The following is an 18,080-nucleotide window of genomic DNA, read 5'->3' as shown; positions in this document are numbered from 1 at the left end:
ACCCACATGCTGGGGCCAGTCAGGTGGCAGCTGGGAGCCAGAGAGGAAATGCCTCCAGGGCCAGGTAGCTGAAGTCGGGGGCACACAGGCCCAGGGAGGAGGAGTCAGCTAAAGGGACCCAGAGTGCACGCATGCTCAGTCACTTCAGTCTTGTCCGACACTTTGCAGCCCTGTGAATTGCAGCCCGCCAGGTGCTCCTCTGTCCATGGGATTCTCCAGGCAAGAATACTGAGTGTGTCGCCATGCCCTCCTCCAAGGGATCTTCCCAACTCAAGGACTGAGTTGCAGGTGGATTCTTTACCACTCAGCCACTGGGGAAGCCCAAAAGGGACCCACAGATGGGAGCTCAGCTATTTCTTGCAACCCTGGGTCAGCTCTGGGGGAGGGGTGTGGAAAGCCGTAGTACCGGACATTTCAAATTTCCCCTGGCGTCCTAAAGGCTTCTTAGGGGCCAGTCTTCCACTGTCACTGTCCAGCTATCATAGGACCTTAGGCAAGTCAACTCCTCCCTCCCTCTCAGTTCTTCGTCTGTATAAAAATGAGAGATTCGTGGTCTCACCTTCTTTAAGGCCTACTTCTCAGTGAGATAAAAGGCAGAGAAGGGCTCTGAAAGTCCATGGCCCATGGAGATGAGAGGGGTGGCCTGTTCCTCATGCCAAGGTTCCTGCACTGGGCCATCCCTACAAAGAAAGCTGCCTCCCCAAGGGCCCAAGGCTGCATTCCAGATAAGCAAGCATTTCTGGCAGGTCTGTTTGGCCCACAGGGGATTGAGCTTCTCAAGGGGGCCATCTAACACCTACCTCCCTCTCCACAATGCACGGCTTCAGGTTTCTGCCCATGGGCCCTGCACGATGACCTTTCACTTTGACTGCAGTGAAGGGCTCAGTGGTGACCTCAGTGGACGCACTCCCCTCTGCTGGGTGCCTCCCCTCAGGCCCTGTAAAGATAAGTGTACTGACTGGTAAGAAGTTCTCCAAAGGGGCCCTGCCCTGGAAAGGAATTCGGGGGTGGGCAGGGGGTAGGAGGGACACAAGGACTGGGAGGCAGGCGCATACAACTTGGTGGAGCAGTAGGGTGACCTGCTGGAAGACTGGCCCTATCCCTGTCCCGCATCCTAAGCAGTCAAGCCCACCAGCTCCCCCTCCCCCGTCCCCAGCCCCCTCCCCCCTCCATCCCTACTCCACACACCTCACCCCACCCCACCCCCTACAAAACCAGTTCCAGACTTTCCTCCTTCTTTCCTGGTATCCTGTGAGGCTGCAGTCATCCAACTGTCACGAGGCTGGGAAGCTCCGTGTGTCCTTGGCTCCTCCCTCCCCCTTGTCCTTGTCCCGTCCAAGGCCAGGCCTTTCTAACTCCCTGCTCTAAATCAGGCCTGCATCATCTTCCTCCTGAGCTGCTGGCTGACACCTCCTACCTACCTGTGATTTCACCTCTTTCTAGTCCACCCTTCCACCTGCCAGCTGCCCTGCACCCCTGTGTCTTCCCTTTCCATTCCCCCTGCCCCTCACACCTCTCCCCATTTCCTATAGTGGCACTCCCCCTCAGACTTGCAAGCAGGCCCATGGGAGAACTTGCTCCCTTACAGGAACATGAACTTAACACCATCTGACCACAGAGGGGAGGGTTGTTCCACCCTCCCCTAAGGCCTCACCTCTGCCTCATCTGAAATCCCCTCCACATCATCTATCCTTATTATCTTCAAGGTCCAGCTCAAAGGCCACCCCTTCCCGGGACTTCCCTGGTGGTCCAGTAGTTAAGACTCCATGCTTCCACTGTGGGAAGTGAGGTTCAATTCCTGGCCAAGGGACTAGGATCCCACATGTCACAGAGCACAGCACCCCCCAAAAAAACACCACCCCCTCCTTCCTCTTCACCTTCCTGGCACCGATAAGAGAGTACTTTTAAACTCTGCTTGAAAAAAAAACAAACTCTGCTTGGTATTACACTAACATATGTAAATAGATAGTCAGTGGGAATTTGCTCTATGACTCAGGGAACTCCAACTGGGGCTCCCTAGCAATCTAGAGGGATGGGAGGTGGGAGGGAGGTTCAAGACGGAGGGGACACCTATGGTTAATCCATGTTGATGTACAACAGATATCAAACCAATATTGTAAAGCAATCATCAATCAATTAAAAATAAATATTCTTATTTAAAATTTAAAAGCAAAAACTCTCTGCCTGGTAATAAACTCATTTGGTTAGCTTCGGGGGCAAAGACTGTGGTCTCCCCCCAGCACGGAGCACAGTGTTCGGTCTTGAGTGTTAGCTGGCATCTTTTCCCTGTCCGCTCCTACTACACGGTCTGGGAACCAACACCCTCTGCTCCCATATCTGTAGTTCACAGAGGCCTCAACTTCCCCCTTAGAGGCTAAGTAAAATAAAAATAAAACTTTTGACAGCACTCTACAGTTTGAAAAGCCTTTTCCTTTGTCTTTGGATGACTCATTCCATCATCACAACAACTCATGAGGGGGATCCACAGGCTCACTTCAGTGATGAGGAAGCCGAGCCCTAAAGCGAGAAGGCCCGCAGGCAGGCGGTTGTGGAGACCGGAGACCGAAAGTTTGCCCAGGCCACCGGTCTAGTTAAAAGAGACCTGGGCTGGGTCTCCACCTGGCCCCGGATAAAGACCAGGTGAGAGGGGAAGGGGCCTGCTTTGGTTCTATATGGGCAGGGCCTATTCCAGAAGCCAAGGGCTACCAAAGGGATGGGCAGCAACCTTGACGGAAGGCCCACAGGGGAGGGATAGGGAACTCGGACAACCCCAAGAATTACTACTAGGGGGTTTCTGTGGCTCTGACCACCGACTGGTGAAAGCAGAGAGGAGGGACCTGATATGGTCGGGGTTTAGGCCAATAACCCACACACACACCCCACCCTGCAGAGTTCCTGCTAGACCCTCTGTGAGCAAGTGAAGTGTGGAGGGACCAGGAGTATCTATGACTCGGAACAGATGAGAGGAGGGGATGTCCCTGCACCAGTGGCCCTGGGAGGTTCCCATGGCAACAGCCTGCCAATCCAGCATCTGTCCAGGGGCCCAGCAGAGAGGGCTGGGAGTGGTTCTCAAAAGGAACACAGGCCTCTGGCCTTCAAGGAGCTTATAGGGTGGGGCAGGCCTGAAGGTGACCACCACCCCATGCCCCCACTCCCCAGTATGGGTGGGAGTAAAAGGCAGGGGTAAAACTGGGGCCTGGAGGACCCAGGGAAGCAGGAAGAGATGGGGAGGATCCTGGAGGAGGTTAGGGCTGGAGGGGGCATGATGAGAGAAGGTGGAGCTGAGGGCGGGAAAGGAGCTGAGGGCTGAAGAATGAGGGGCAGGGGTGGGAGGGAGGAATGGCAGGTTGGGGGACCGCAGGGAAATGAAGTTGGGGGATGGTCAAAGGAAGCAAAACTTTTCCACTTGAGAGGGGAAAGCCAAGGAGGGCCACCCCCGACTCTAGTGATTTCCCCGACACGCCGGAGCTGAGCACTTAGCTGGGGGAGTTCCCAGAGGAAAAGGCAGAAAAGCCAAGTGCTTAAAATCCCAAATGCTTAAACTGGAAGGGCCCAGGCCAGACCTGGGGGCCAAGCAAGGTCGTGTGGCAGAGTCCAGTGGGTCTACCCTCCTGCATGGTCAAAAGCTGTCCCCGGCCCTGTGGGGAGGGAGCTCTGTCCCCACAGCTCCAGCCTCCCTTGGCTTGTCTCCACATGCTGTGCCTGTGACCAGCGAGCACCCTATGACCTGAGACTCGGGGTCCCCACTCTTTACCAGCGCTGCTGTAGGGGCATGGGTGTGATGGAGTGGCATAGTGACCTACAATGGGCCAGGAGGATCACTGACGGGGGGCACCTGAGACAGGGTAATCAGAATGGCCAATGTCCTTCGTGTCCTGGCCCCTCCCCAACCTACCCCCTGGGTTCGTGGCCTTTTCTTCCTGATTCAGCAGTTTCAGAAACCTCCAGCTCAGCATATCTACTTCCTGAGTGGCTCAGAAAGAGGAGGGGGCTTGGGGGAACTTCCTAGCCTCCTTGAGAGTTCGTTATGCAAACGAAGGAAATGGGCCCTAGAAACGAAACTGAGAAACCCCAGGCAGCCCACACCCTCTGGGAACCCAGGGGGCCAGTTTGTGTCCCCTCCCTAAACACATTCTCCCTCCTGGGACACGGAATCATACCTCCTACCTAGCCTGCTTCCCTCTCCAAGAAGTTTAAGTTCTGACACCTACAGAAGGCAAGCAATGTGAATCAAGTAAAAGAGGCTTCCTCAGGTGTATGATGGTCCACAGAGCCAGGATGCCAAATCCAGACCCCAGGCTAGACTGTACTTGCTCCTCCCGACCCCCACTCTAGAAAACCTCTTTCCTAAAGCCCCTTTTCACTGACCCTCTGCCTAGGAGGAAGTTCTTCCTTAGGTCTAACTGCAATCCCTCGTGCTGCAGAAAGTGGGCTCCACTGAACTATAAACTCCTTAACACGCCTCTGTATTCTCAGTACCACACTGCCTCTGGTACACAATAGAGTGTAAATGTTTGCTGAATGAATGGACCTTGTTCCATCCCCACCCTGCCTCACCCCATCCAATTAGAATTCAGTTCAGTTCAGTCACTCAGTCATGTATGACTCTTTGCAACCCTGTGGACTGCAGCACTCCAGGCTTCCCTGTCCATCACTAACTCCAGGAACCCAAACTCATGTCCATCGCGTTGGTGATGCCATCCAACCATCTCTTCCTCTGTCGTCCCCTTCTCCCGCCTTCAATCTTCCCCAGCATCAGGGTCTTTTCCAATGAGTCGGTTCTTCGCATCAGGTGGCCAAAGTATTGGAGTTTCAGCTTCAGCATCAGTCCTTCCAATGAGTATTCAGGACCGATTTCCTTTAGGATTGACTGGTGGATCTCCTTGCAGTCCAAGGGACTCTCAAGAGTCTTTTCCAACACCACAGTCCAAACGCATCAATTCTTCGGCGCTCAGCTTTCTGTATAGTCCAACTCTCACATCCATACCTGAATTAAATAAGCTAGCACCCTTAAAGTCCTTTAGCAGTGAGCAACCCATCAGTTGTAGTGTTACAGAAGCACTTGTTATCAATTACAGTCCCCTTTTGGGCAAAACCCTGGGCTTCCCAGGTGGCTCAGACAGTAAAGAGTCTGCCTGCAATGTGAGAGACCTGGGTTCGATCCCTGGGTCAGGAAGATCCCCTGGAGAAGGAAATGGCAACCCACTCTGGTATTCCTGCCTGGGAAATCCCATGGACAAGAGGAGCCTGGAGGGTTACAGTCTATGGGGTCACAGAGTCAGACGTGACTGAGGGACTCACACACCTCGGCTCTAACACACTCCTTGGACCTGGCCTGAAGTCACACATTCATTCTGTCCCCCCAAGGGGATTTCCAGGCCAAGCAAGAAGCCCAGTCAGGAAGGACTTTCTAAAGAGAAGCCTGGGGGAATCTGGGTCTTCCTGGGAGAAGTAGCCAGAGAGTGGCCCAAGTCAGTGGGATTGGGGTCCAAGATTCGGGGCGCTTAGTAGTGAGGTAGGTGAGGTCTGGAGCAAATGTGGAGCCAGGGCGCCACCTAGTGGTCCCCTCATCCCCCCAACGCAAAAGCCTGTGCTGTGAGGTGGGGGCGGGGATCCCCTCCTCCACCCTCCTCCACACTCTAAAGGGAATGAAATCACTTCTGAGGGCCAAATATTGGACACATATTTTGTTTACATTGATTTATTTACAATCCTGCTCGAAGAGTCCCCAGCCCTTCAATCTCCCTTTTTGGGGATTAGAAACCCAAGGTTCCCAGGGATTGATTTGCCCAAAATCACTCAACCTGGATTTGAGCCCAAAACCCACTTGCATATTTCTACATCTACCAGGGATGCAGCCAAGACAGCTGTGAGCAAAATGGGGAGTTCCAGCCCAGAGGGCCTGAGGTTTGCGGGGAGGGTGAGGTGACGGGGAGGGGAGAAGGTGAGTACCAGTGCCTATGAGGTGATGGGTGTGGGCTTCCCCTGTGCTTAGAAACAGCCCTAAGCGACAGAGCCTCCACCCAAAGTCACAGCTCCTACAGAAATTTATTGGAATCTGAGTCTACAGTTCACAAGCAGAGGTGAGGCCACGTGAGGAGCAGAGCTAAAAAGGGGACTTCGATTCCCTCGGGATAGCTCCTTCCAAATCTAACAAAACCCCAGGGAAAGCCTTCATGCTGGGCCTTCAGCCAGCCGGGCGAAGAGAATCCCAGGGTGCACGGGTCAGTGTGTGCAGCCAAGGGGCCCCCCTACAGACACACACACACACACACACGCACGCACGCACGCACGCACGCACGCACACACACACACACACACACACACACACACACACACACACGCACGCACGCACGCACGCACGCACCAGCTCTCTGCGGGTCAGTGTGTGCAGCCAAGGGGCCCCCCTACAGACACACACACACACACGCACGCACGCACGCACGCGCACACACACACACACACACACACACACACACACACACACACACACACACACACGCACGCACGCACCAGCTCTCTGGCTTTAGAATCTGAATTGCCCCATACCTCTTACCCCCACCCTACCCTCCTAAAAAACAGGCTTGTCTCCCATCCCCCCTTCACAATCCGGCTGCAAGGGTCAAGGCCCTATGAATTTGCATTCATTTGCATAGACAGCAAAGCAGCTCCAGCTAAGGCCTTTTTGTAGCAGAAGTGGTATCAGTGCAGGGATCAGTGATCGCCACTCTCCTCTGTGAAGGACATCCAATGACACCAACCGAGCCGAGGGAGGTGGCAGTTTAACGGTTCCCAGGGGATAGATAACGCGGGGCCTCAGCCCCGGCGGTGGGGGCTGTGCTCCTCCCTGGGCCCCACAACTCTGGAGTTCTGCAAATGTTTGTCCTTCCCAGACCTGTAGGGGGGCAGGGAGTGGAAGCAGGAAGAGGCCTTTAGAGAACAACGTCATGTGATGAGAAGACAGCCCCCTGAGAGGGGACCCTGTTCCCCCTAGGCAGGTGACACGGGCAGCCACCGTCCATCAGACTGGGGGGAGGGGAGTGTGGCCAGACCTGGTGTCCCAGGACAAGGCCCCAGCTGGGGAGACGGGAAGCAATCTCTCTTACCCACCAGACCACACAAGTATGGACAGCACAGGGCAACTTGGGAGGAAAAAAACTCTAGCCCAAAAGGAGACTCCCCAGGACCACTCTGGGCTGAGCACAGGCTCAGCTTTCTGCCCTCAGGAGGCGAAATATCAAACTGAACACCCCCAACTCAGGGCCCTGAATCCTTCACACACACACAGACACCCCACCCCACCATCACCTTCTGCCCCCTGCCCTGTCCCACTGACCCAACTCCCCCACAGCTGCCCACCTCTTCTTCAGTGCTTTGTCTCCAAAGAAGTGGCTGAAGATGAAATCCTCAAAGTCATCCACCTCGTCGTCGTCACCTGTTTGTCTCACCGCCACCTCCTCCAGGCTGTCCTCCAAGGCGTCTACAAAGTCACGGAAGCGGAGGCGGTCGTGGCGGAAGATACCATCCTCACCGAAGTAAGTGGGAGAGAGGGGCAGCTCCTTGCTCAGTGGCCCAGCCCAAGGCAGTCGTGCCAGGTACGTCCTCAGCAGAGAGGCCAGCTCCTGTTGCTGCACGGGGGCTAGCTCTATGCCAAAGAAGGCCAGGCCCTCCTGCCGGGCACACTCATGGACACCTGAACAGCCCTGGGGTGCCTGGTACTTGTGCTTGGACAGCTCTGCCCAGAGTGGCAGGGGGTCATGCCTGTCTTTAGCTCCTTCCTTCCACCGAGGGTGTTTCTGCCTTTCTCCGGAGGGGTGGGAGCTCCCACTTTTCCTGGGGGGCTCCTTGGAACGCTGTCGCTTGCCATCCTTCTTGCTGGCCCACTCCTCCACCCTTGGCTTGCCCTCCTTCCACCTCCCCGCCCGCTCCCTGTCCTCCTCACCCCGCCAGCTCTTCTCCCGGCCAGATACCTCCTTCTTATGTTTCCGGTGCTCAGTCTTCCAGTCCCCTTGCTTATCCCACCACTTTTCCTTCCCACTCCGCTCCCTGGAATTCTGGAAGTGAGGCTTCTGATGCCAGGCCTCTGAGACATTAGCAGGGACCCCAGGGCGCTGGCCCCAGTCCTCCAGGCCCCGCAGCTTCTGGGCCAGCCTGTGACCCAACTCAGCCAGGCCAGCCTGGGCTGGATGCCCTCGGCCTGCATCCCTCAAGCTCCGTTCCAGGTCCTGCTGCACAGACCCCAGCAGCCGCCGCTGCCGCTCCAGCTCTTGCCTTAACGCCTGGGCCTCGGCCTCTAGCTGTTTCTTTTGCTCCAGGAATCCAGGGCTTGGCTCCGGCCCTGTAGCGCCTTGCTCCTTGGTGACCTTGCCAGCCTGCGGGCCTCTGCCCCAATGAAGACAGAGCCCATCTGCACCCTGGACGCAGTCAGCCTCCAGTCCCTGAAGCTGGGCCCGCAGCTGCTGCAGCTCTGACTCCAGGGCCCGCTGGGAGGCCTCGCCCTGCTGGAGGGCCCCTCGGAGCCGGGCATTCTCCTCTTCTAGCCCTTTGGGCTGATGCATCAGGCTCTGAAGCTCTTCCTTCTGGGCCTGGAGTGGGAGTAGGGATAGAGGGCCCAGGGAGTCGTCAAGGATAGGTCCAGTGCCTGCTACCCTAATTCTATTCCATCATAGCCTTTATGGCCTGAGAGACTCAGAGGATTTGGTTTTCATCTCCCAGCCCATCTGCACCCTTCACCAGACCCTGGGATCCCCAAATTCTACCTTAGCTCTGTCTGTTTATAAGCCCACACTTCTTTAATTCACCTAAAGAGAGCCAAGATATGGCTCTCATTGCCCTATTTCCACCTCCCATACCCAAAACAGATATTATTAACTGATCACAGCACTTCTTTCCCACTGAGTCTTGGCATGTTCTTCAAATCCTTCTCCACACAAGGCTCCAGGTAGACCATGCCAATCAAGCAGAGGTGGCATGCCACGTGAAGCAGATATGCCAGTCCTGGCCTAACCCTTAGCATGCAGGACAGGAACAAAACAAGGAAGATGACTGGACTCTAGTGGGAAAGGGAGGGGGTCAGGGTATGTGGGTGAACACAGGAAACTTCTCTGCGGGGAGGAAACTGGACAGACAGACACGTGGCCTAGGGAGGGTATGTAGCCCACCCCATCCTGCTTGTGCCCACCTGCAGCTGGGCCTGCAGTAGTCGGATGTCCTGGTTCTCCTTGGCCAGCTTATCCAGCAGAAGGGCCATATTCTGCAGGCTGGGGACACTGTCCAGGAGCTCTGAGGTCTGTAGCTGCTGTAGTCCATCCTGAGGGCAAAGGTGGCTCAGTCAGTAAAGAATCTGCCTGCAGTGTAGGAGACCCAGGTTCGATCCCTGGGTTGGGAAGATCCCAAGAGAAGGGAATGGCTACTCACTCCAGCATTTCTGCCTGGAGAATTTCATGGACAGAGGAGCCTAGTGGGCTACAGTCCATGGGGTCGCAGAGTCAGACACGACTGAGTGACTAACATACATACACACACACACACACACATACACAAGGGCAAAGGAGCCAGTCACCCCAGCCCAGCTCCACAACCCAGACAGCCCCCACCAGATCCCTGACACAGAGGGAGACAGTCACACATGCCTGCCCATCCCCCACAGCCTCCAGCATCTCAGCATCAGACTCCGGATCTGGCAAGACCTGCAGGTCTACTCCCTCCAGGGGCCCTGTGGGAAAGTGGAATCCTGAAACTGGCCTCCAGGCACACAGCGCCCTCTCCTCCTCCCCCTCCCTGCACCCCCCAACACACACACAGTCGCTGTCCTGCCCTGGACCTCGCCCTAGGGCTGAGGGGTCCAGCAAGGTAAAAGGTCAAGGGTCACCCCGAATAGCTGACATAAGGCCTATATCTGAGCAAAAACTGTACAGCCCCCAGCATCCCTACTCCTGACCCAGGGAACTGCCCCCATCAGCCTCCCGCAGGGCTGGAAGGGGACAGACACAAACCGGTCACGGCCCATCCTCACTCACCACTTTCAGACTCTGAGAGGCCACCTGAAATGGAGACAGAGGCAGGGGCAGAATGGGGTCAGAGTGCTGCAAGAGGGGCCAGAGCAGAGGCTCAAGGTGCCAGCGGGGGAGGGACCACTCACCAAAGAGGAGGATCCCCAGGCCCAGCAGAACCAGGGCCCCGAGAAGACACATGTTGAGGGAGATGCCCAGCTCCCCGCCTGCACCTTCCCCCTGGCCCTGGCGCTCCACACCCAGGGTGGCCGCGGGCTGAGGAGTGCCGGGCTCCCGGCCCCGCCGTCTCCGCAGACCCTCCACATCCACATCGGTGTCGTCCTCCTCGCTGCTGGAGCGGTGGGCCTCCTCCCTGATCTGAGCTGGAGGGAGGGAGGGGGACAGGCAGTAAAGCAACTGGAGAGACGGACAGACAGACAGACCAGAACCAGAGGCAAACACAGGAGACCCCCAGCCGTGATCACAGAGGGTGAGAAGAGCAGAAAAGCAGAAATGGTGCCAGAGGAGACCCTGCCCACACGTGCTTGGGCATCAGTGACTACCCCTGCCCAGACTGAAGACCAGTCCTTTCTACTACAGACAAGATACAAGAGCAACTTTCATCCTAAAAGCGCCCCCCTGCTCCCACCTGTGCCTCCAGCCTTTGTTTTGTCGGAAACCTGGCCACGCCCTCTCAGTGTCTCCTTTCAATGCCCAGCTGCTCCCGGTCCTAGAGGCAGAGGTCTCCCTGGCACCATTTCTGCTTTTCTGCTCTTCTCACCGCACACAGAGTCACCCACTCTCACCCACCCCGCCGGCTTCCCCCCAGAGCGGATTGAGTCCCTCATCCGTAGCTCCCGACTGGCCTCCCTAGAAGCTCCAAGCCACCTCCTGGTCACGTCCACCTGGCTGTCCCTGGGGACCAACCACTCAACACACTGCTCTCCAAGCTGGTTATCTCCTGGCGCCACCCCCAATGCAGGGCAAGATGCCACTGCTCCACCGAGCCAACCTCAGCCCTCCCTCTTTACCTCCCATGCACAGTTTGACAACACGCCGTCTCAGCGGCACATGCCCCTTTCTGCCTCAGTTCAGGTCTTCCTCAGCTTTGTCTGACTGCAGTTGCCCCCTAAATGGCCCCAGACCCCTCCGCCCCCTCCACCCTGTCACCCCTCAACAGAGATGCCTTCTCACACTTCTCCTGCCACCGGCCTTGGACGCAGCCTCCTCAGTACAGGACAGGGGAACCCAGCCCTTTGTTGACGCTACAGCCTTGGCCTGCATGTTGTCTTCCTCCTACCCTACCTACCAAAAGTCCACTCTTTGCTCAAGCTTCCACTCAAATGTCACCTCCGGTGTGAACCTGTTCCCCAACTGTCCCTGCCTCCCCCTTCCCCTCGACCTGTCCCCTGACTAAACCACCCTCCCCCGTTCCTGAGGGGGCCCCTTAATCACACCACCTTGCACCCCTCACAAGACTTGCCCCTTGGCTCAGCCTAGTCCACCTCTTATACAGGCTGTGAAGCCAGCCTGCCTTCCCAGGGCTGACTCATGGGAGGGACTCAGGGAATGAGAGCCAAATCTAGAGGCGAGTAAAGAGGAGGCCCCACAGTAGAGAGGAAAGAGCTGATCAGACCCAGGCCCTGCCACTTATCAGCTGTATGACTTAACCTACACCTGAGTGTCCCCAGGGGTGACGGTGGTGAGGATTCACAGACACAGCTTAAGGAAGGCTCCGAGCTGCCGAGTCCTAGGACCTGGACCGGAGCTGTGCTTGGCAGTGATGTCTATCTATTCCCACTCCAACACCTTCTAGAAGGATAGTGACAGGGGAAACAAGGAGGACTCTCACCTGTGTTGGGGGATGAAGGCAGGCTGCAGGGGGGGCTCTGATCCTCCAGGTCCTGTGAGTCCGGTTCCAGGCCTACCACCTCAGGGGTCTCCTCCAAGTCTCCCCGGGCCTCTGTGTCTCCTGGGCCGGGGTTCTCCATTCCAGGGTCATCCCCTTCCAGGACACCCTGCTGCAGACACAGCTATGAGCGCTTCCCACGTCCCCTGGCCCTCCCCACTTCCCACCCTTCCCCCGGGGAAGGTCCTCACCTTGGCCTCAGCCTCCTCTGACAGGATGGTCCCCGATTGGGAGCTCTCACTCTGGGACACAGTCTCTGTGGTGGGAGAGAAGACTCAGGAAAAACATCATGGCCCCCCCTCCCAGTTGAACATACTACACAGCTCCCCGGCTCCCACAGGCCGCGACCAGGCAGGAAGGGACAGGAGAAAGCCAGGATGGGATAAAGGAAGGTTTTAAACTGAGATCAATGCTGGGAATAAGACCAACTGGCCTCCCTCTCCCTGAGGAAACTGGGAAACCCCAGAACATGGGGGACAGGTGGCTGCACCGCCCCCCTCAGCAGGGCCCCGTTACCTCCTCCATCCAAGGTCCCAGCTGATTCCTCAGCAGCTGCCTTGGAGGGGCTCAGAGGGGCCCGGGGAGCTCTCTCAGATTCTGGGTCCATCCCAGATTCAGGACCCAAGGTCTCCACAGGCAGGCTCTGGGGGCAGGGGTGCAAGCAGAAGGGCTGCTTTAGAGGAAGGACAGCAGGACGAAGCCAAGAGCACGGGGTGCTCTCCTGGGGTGCCTGAGACCAGCCACAGCGTTCAGGGATCCCAGCCCACATCTTACAAATACATAATACACTCAGTAGTGGCTGCTCCAAAGTGGGGAGGGGGCAGGGGTCAGCTGGCACTGTGACATCTCCGCTCGACACAATGTTCAGCCATTCCCTAACTTCACTTGCTGCTCTGAGGAACTTTTAGAGGCCAAATTTCTGTGAAGTGAAGACGCACCCCTGGGGACTTTCCTGGTGGTCCGGTGGCTAAGACTCAGTGTTCCCAATGCAGGGGGCCAGGGTTTGTTCCCTGGTCAGGAAACTAGATCCCGCATGCCACAACTAAGACCCAGCACAGCCAAAAAAAAACAAGTAAATGTTATTTTTAAAGGAATCCTATATTTACAGGATTAGGTTAAAAATTAATTAACTTCAGCCTCCTGGTACTTGGTACAGGCTGCGTTCTTACACTGACAGTATAGAAACAGGAGTCAGAGTAAACCCACCCCACATACAGCCTGGGCAGGCACTCTGCCTGGTCTGTATGGTGAATGGGAGGACATGGAGTTGAAAAAAAAAAAAAGAATTAAGTTATTCAATCAGATATTAAGCTAATTAAAAAAAAAAGAGTACCACTGGCCCAAGGCACTGGACCACTGTACAAACCTGGCACCCCACCACCACCTCCCCAGAGAAGCCAGCTACAGCCTGGGTCTCCCTCCCCACAAGTGACCAACTCAGTAACTGGCAAGAGAACAAAGTCCCCTGGAGCCTAAGGATCACCGTCCCATCCCCCACGGGCTTCCCCAGTTCTCCTCAAAAGGGGCCACCTGCTCCATCCTCCAAACCTTTCTGGCCTTTCCCGCTCCCTGCACACCCCTCTCCGAGGAGCTAATGGAAGCCCATCTCACCCCAGCCACAGCCAGCCTGTCTCCCAGGGTGCTTGCTCTCAGCCCATCCGTCTACAGCCTCAGCCTCTCCTTTTTCTGCAAACGCCCCCTCAGCAGGCCCACGGCCTGCTCATCCCATCCATGGCTCTCGCTAAACTTCCAAGAATAATTCTTGACCTTAATACGTTTCTTTACAGGATTCTTTTTTAAAAAAAGATTTTTTTAATGTGTACCATTTTAAAAGTCTTTATTGAATTTGTTACAATACGGTTTCTGTTTTCTGTTTGGGTTTTTTGGCCCCAAGGCATGTGGAAATCTCAGCTTCTGGAACAGGGATCTAACCTGTACCCCCTGCGTTGGAAGGCAAAGTCTTAACCACTGGACCGCCAGGGAAGTCCCTCTTTACAATTTTCAAGTCACCTTTTTCTCACAGTCCCTCCTACAAGGCAAGAAACACGACTCCGCCTCGTTAAAGGGAGGACACCGAGGGGAAACAGCTGGTCCGAGTTCCCCCAGCTGTCTGCAAAGGCAGCCAGGGCTCTGGCTGGGAGCGCGTTGTCATCTGCTCCGCCAGCCAGCCCCAGCCCCATGGGTCCTGCTCCCGCATCTCACTGAAGGCAGCTCCCTCCCTCCCCATCAGTTTTCAAGGCCACCCAAACCCTAGTCTCTACCTCAAACTCCTCAGCTACCTCCCTCCCTGTGGGACGAACATACCAAGTCCTTGACAAAGTCTCCAGCCACTCCATCCCCCATCCTGCCAGCCCCCTTCTCAGTGGCTTTGGGGCACAGGATCCCACTGCGTTCTCGTCCCACCAACTACAACCTGGACTGTAGGACCTTCAAAACGCTCTCCCCTGTTCCCACACAGCCCCCATAGTGGCTGCACCCTCTGCCCACCGCAGCGATGGTCCTGACCCCCTCCGGCTCAGAGCCTGCCCGCTATTTTCCATCAAGGGGAGGCCGGAATGCCTGAGCCAGGCCCTATAAGCCTCTTCCGGAGGCTCGCAGGCTCTGACCCAACCTCACTTCAACACCATCTGGCCCATGTCTCCACCTCCTCCAACGGACCTCCTCAGTCTCCCCCAGCACAGCTCCTCTATTGCTGCCTCAGGACCTTTGCTAATGCTGGTCTCCCCACCAGAATTTCTCCTCTGCTTCTCATAGCTTACCCCAACAATTCCCTTCTTTCAAGCCACGGTCCAAGTCCCAACTCCTGACTCCTGGGGCCTGATCATATTCTCCCTGTCCCTGGAGTTCCTCTCACAGCCGGCAGGAGGTGACACGTGTGATCACCAGGAGCAAGGAAGGGGGACAGACCCAGAAAGTAGCCCAGCCCAGCCAGAACCCCCATTCCATATGGTTCCCAGGCCTGCTCTTCCTACCTCTGAGCCGGCAAGCACCCAGCTATTGTCCGAATCTGGGCAGGAGGCCATCACTGCTGAGGTTCCCGCAGCTGCTGAGGCTGCCACCTGCAGAGAAAGGCTCTCTTAGGGACTCCAGCTCCCTTTGGGGGAGGTGGGATACAGACAGCAGCCTCAGCTGGGTTCCAAGTGTGAGGGCTGGGCAGTCACTTCCAGAATCAGCCCGGTTCCAGTCCTTCTGACCCCAAGATCCGAATTCTTCTGGGCAGTATTTGCCTTGCAAATCAGAACCTACCAACAGCTGCAGTCAAGTTTGCCTTTCCCAGGGACTAAAAGAGCCCTTGGGAAACTGGGAAATAGAACTGACCTTGAAAGGTCAGAGAAGCACAGGGCTGGAAAAGCTCTGGGAAAAATCCAGGCCAACTCTCTCATGTTATAGTCAGGGAAAACGAAGGCCCGAAAACTGGCTGACTTGGCTTGCCAGCAATGAATAGCAAGTGAGAAGAGTGAGGAACAATCTGGCCCTCCCTTCACCTCCCCAGGCTCTCTCACAATCCCACCTCCTCCCCCAGGGCCTGGAAGAGAAAAGTCGATGGTCTTCATCAGCCACAAGTCTCCCACCAACCCATCACCCACCATTAAGTCCTCTGTATGGTTTAGTTTGGGGTCCTGTTCACTGGCTACACAATGGAATCAATCACCTAAGATTCTGATATAACTGAGTTCAAGGATCAGGCTCAGGCTCCAAAAAATCTCCCAAATGAGTCTCACATGCAGCCAGGGTTGAGAGCAATGGCACAGCTTACATCCATCTGAATGTGCCTCTAGTAAATGTCCTTGTCACTCTCCATTCTCGTTTCCCTTCTCAGCAAACTCCAGCGTTTCATCTGAGGAAACTTGAAGGTGACTAGGAAAAGGGATTTGTGGCAACCACCACGAATACAGAAAGCACGTTGCCATTTGCAAAGCATGGACATTAACCAGGGCTGTGGCCCTGTTTCCTGCTAATCTGCTCTGACATGGTGGAGTGGGGGTGGGAGATCACTCCAGCGTCAAAAGCCTGACACAAAGCAAGATAAGAAGAGAAGGACCTACCCCTCCCTCTGTGACCAACACTATCGCCCCAGGCTGGCAACTGGGACCTGGCATAAAGCTGAGGGGTAGATGAGCTGAGCCCCTGGTCTTGGACTGTGATCCTTTTGAGGCTACATGACTGCTTGCTGAGGGGCTAGAAGGATGGTAAGTGGAAAAGGATCCTGAAAGGAAATCCTGGGGAGAGGAAGTAAGGCTGGGGAAGAAGCGAGGCAGTTCTACTTTGGGAAACCACTACACTTCCCCCTTTCAGCAGGACACACCGTGGGAGTCCTACACACTGCCTCCCAGAGACAGGCACTCATCCCACAAGGAGACAGAAGAAAGGCTGCAATGACTTCCCCACACCACAGTCCAGCAGGACACCCCTGGCCAGCTTCTACGGCATCCACAGAATCATTACTGTGCTGCCTTCTGGTCTCAGGCCCCACCCCCGCCACTCTGTCATCATCTCCCCATCCCCAGTTGCTGCGTGTGACTCTTCACAGGTGGCAGCAGGAAGGAAGTGGCAGCAGCTTGGGCTGAAGTCCCTGTTTACCCCTGGCTGTGTATAGCCTGCTCAGGTCCTCCAGAAGCAGGCACTATGGCAACCAGGGTGATGTCAGACCCACTGTCTCCATGGAAACCAGAAACGGTATTTGGGTCAACAAGACAAACACTTCTGAGACCCAAACAGAATACAGTCCGGAACCTCTGCACTCAGGGTTCCAAACCCTGGTTGTTACCTCTCTCTTGGTTGGATTCACTGAAGATCCCATAAGTTCTCCCTGTTCCCCCCAGGCCAGCATCTCACTGCCTTATTAGGAAGTTCTTTCTGCTGTCTAATTCCCACCCTTCCCTGCTGCTTTCAGATCTCTTTCTTCTCATCAACCTCTTGGAAGAACACCCACCTCCACCCCCTCCTCACTACTCCCTCTCCTTTTTTCAGGCAAGATTCAACAAAAACATCCTGTAAGGATTGTCAGGGACTTGTGCTATTTCCAAAAGACAGCTAAAGGGGGAGCTCTGCCACTGGGAAAGTTTCGTCCAGCTAATTTCAACCCCTCTAAGAGCTGTTCCCCCAAACCTCTAAAATAAAACTACAAAAACTTGTCTGGGAGACCCAGAGCAAGTTCCTGTTTTGGAAACGGCCGCCCATGATCCCCCTCCCTCCCGGGCCAGAAATGACAAACAGCTCTATCGATCCTGGGTGGAGCTCAACCCTTCAACGTTCTACCCTTCCTCTCCTCTATCCTTGCTCTCCTGGGGATCTCTGTTGCCCCTGCCCCGCTAGGGCATTACCTGACCCAGCTCTTGCTTCAGTCTTCAGCTGAACTTGTTGCTGCCTCTCCGGCTCTTAGAGCCGCAGGAAAGGAAGGTCACGTGACTGAGAGCTGACCAATGGAAAGTCAACTTCCCTGAGGGGGCGGAAACTTTTGGCCAATAACAGCTAGACTTGAGAGCCGCGGGGGTGCGGGGCGCCTGCAGAGCCCCTAAACCTGGGCTTACCTCCCGGTGGGACACTGGGGTTCCAGCAAACTCAACTGGGGGTCACCTCCCCTCCTTTTCCAGTGGCTAAACAATTTCTGAAGGGAAGACCCAGAACTGAAAGGCAAGGGGGTGGCATGTCCAGGACAAGGAGCCAGGTTGGTCCCAGGATAGACAAGAGACAGCTGCAGGATGGGGGAGGAGAGTGGCAAAGTGTGGGTTGTCCCTATCCTCATCCTGGCGCCGATTGTTTCAGGATGCCACTATTCTTTTTTTTAAAGGGGGCGGGCGGTGGGTGGGGGGCTTTAAAGCATCCTAAAATGCAATCTGCTAGACCAGGGCAGCCCCTTCCCCCACCCCTGGAGCTACACTTGACCCCCTAACTCAGGAGTGGGAGTGGGGCATTACACCGAGAAGCACTAATGGCAGTTGTCACCCTGAAGCCTTGGAGCCGAAGATCCTGCTTGGCTTTAGGCCTGGCCCAGGAATGTGCTCAGAAAGGAAACTTGTTTCTCCCAGCAGGGAAACAGGGAGCGGTGGGGCAGAGGCCTCCCCAGGCTCCACAGCTTGTATTAGGTCAGGTCAGGGGCCTGACTCTTCCTGCTATTGCCACTTCCAGAGACCCTGGGGGTTCCCTGTCCTCACCCCCCAACCATCCTCACCAGCAGT

At 55.8% G+C, this 18,080-nt stretch overlaps 1 protein-coding gene and 1 non-coding gene across 3 annotated transcripts; one reads left to right on the top strand and one right to left on the bottom strand.

Annotated features, from left to right (window-relative positions):
• Positions 1–6,786: 6,786 nt before the first annotated feature.
• On the bottom strand, positions 6,787–17,327 carry PBXIP1 (PBX homeobox interacting protein 1). 2 transcript variants are annotated; one of them, XM_043878961.1, is made up of 11 exons: positions 17,226–17,327; positions 14,874–14,960; positions 12,418–12,544; positions 12,093–12,157; positions 11,845–12,010; positions 10,142–10,375; positions 10,020–10,043; positions 9,633–9,715; positions 9,182–9,310; positions 7,360–8,585; positions 6,787–6,895 (listed from the first exon to the last, which is right to left on the bottom strand). In XM_043878961.1, the coding sequence occupies exons 2-11, from the start codon at positions 14,922–14,924 to the stop codon at positions 6,817–6,819; spliced, it is 2,184 nt and encodes a 727-aa protein (XP_043734896.1). In that variant the 5' UTR covers positions 14,925–14,960; positions 17,226–17,327; the 3' UTR covers positions 6,787–6,816. The 2 variants fall into 2 exon arrangements, with proteins under 2 accessions (XP_043734896.1, XP_043734895.1); XM_043878960.1 differs by having other exon boundaries at positions 11,845–12,013; positions 17,226–17,326.
• LOC122678553 lies at positions 13,036–13,166 on the top strand. Its single transcript, XR_006336210.1, has one exon. It is a non-coding gene; the product is annotated as a small nucleolar RNA SNORA51 (small nucleolar RNA).
• Positions 17,328–18,080: the final 753 nt, after the last annotated feature.

Source organism: Cervus elaphus, chromosome 20, assembly GCF_910594005.1.
Source record: "Cervus elaphus chromosome 20, mCerEla1.1, whole genome shotgun sequence".
Classification (NCBI taxonomy): domain Eukaryota; kingdom Metazoa; phylum Chordata; class Mammalia; order Artiodactyla; family Cervidae; genus Cervus; species Cervus elaphus.
This window is presented reverse-complemented; position numbering and strand designations above follow the sequence as displayed.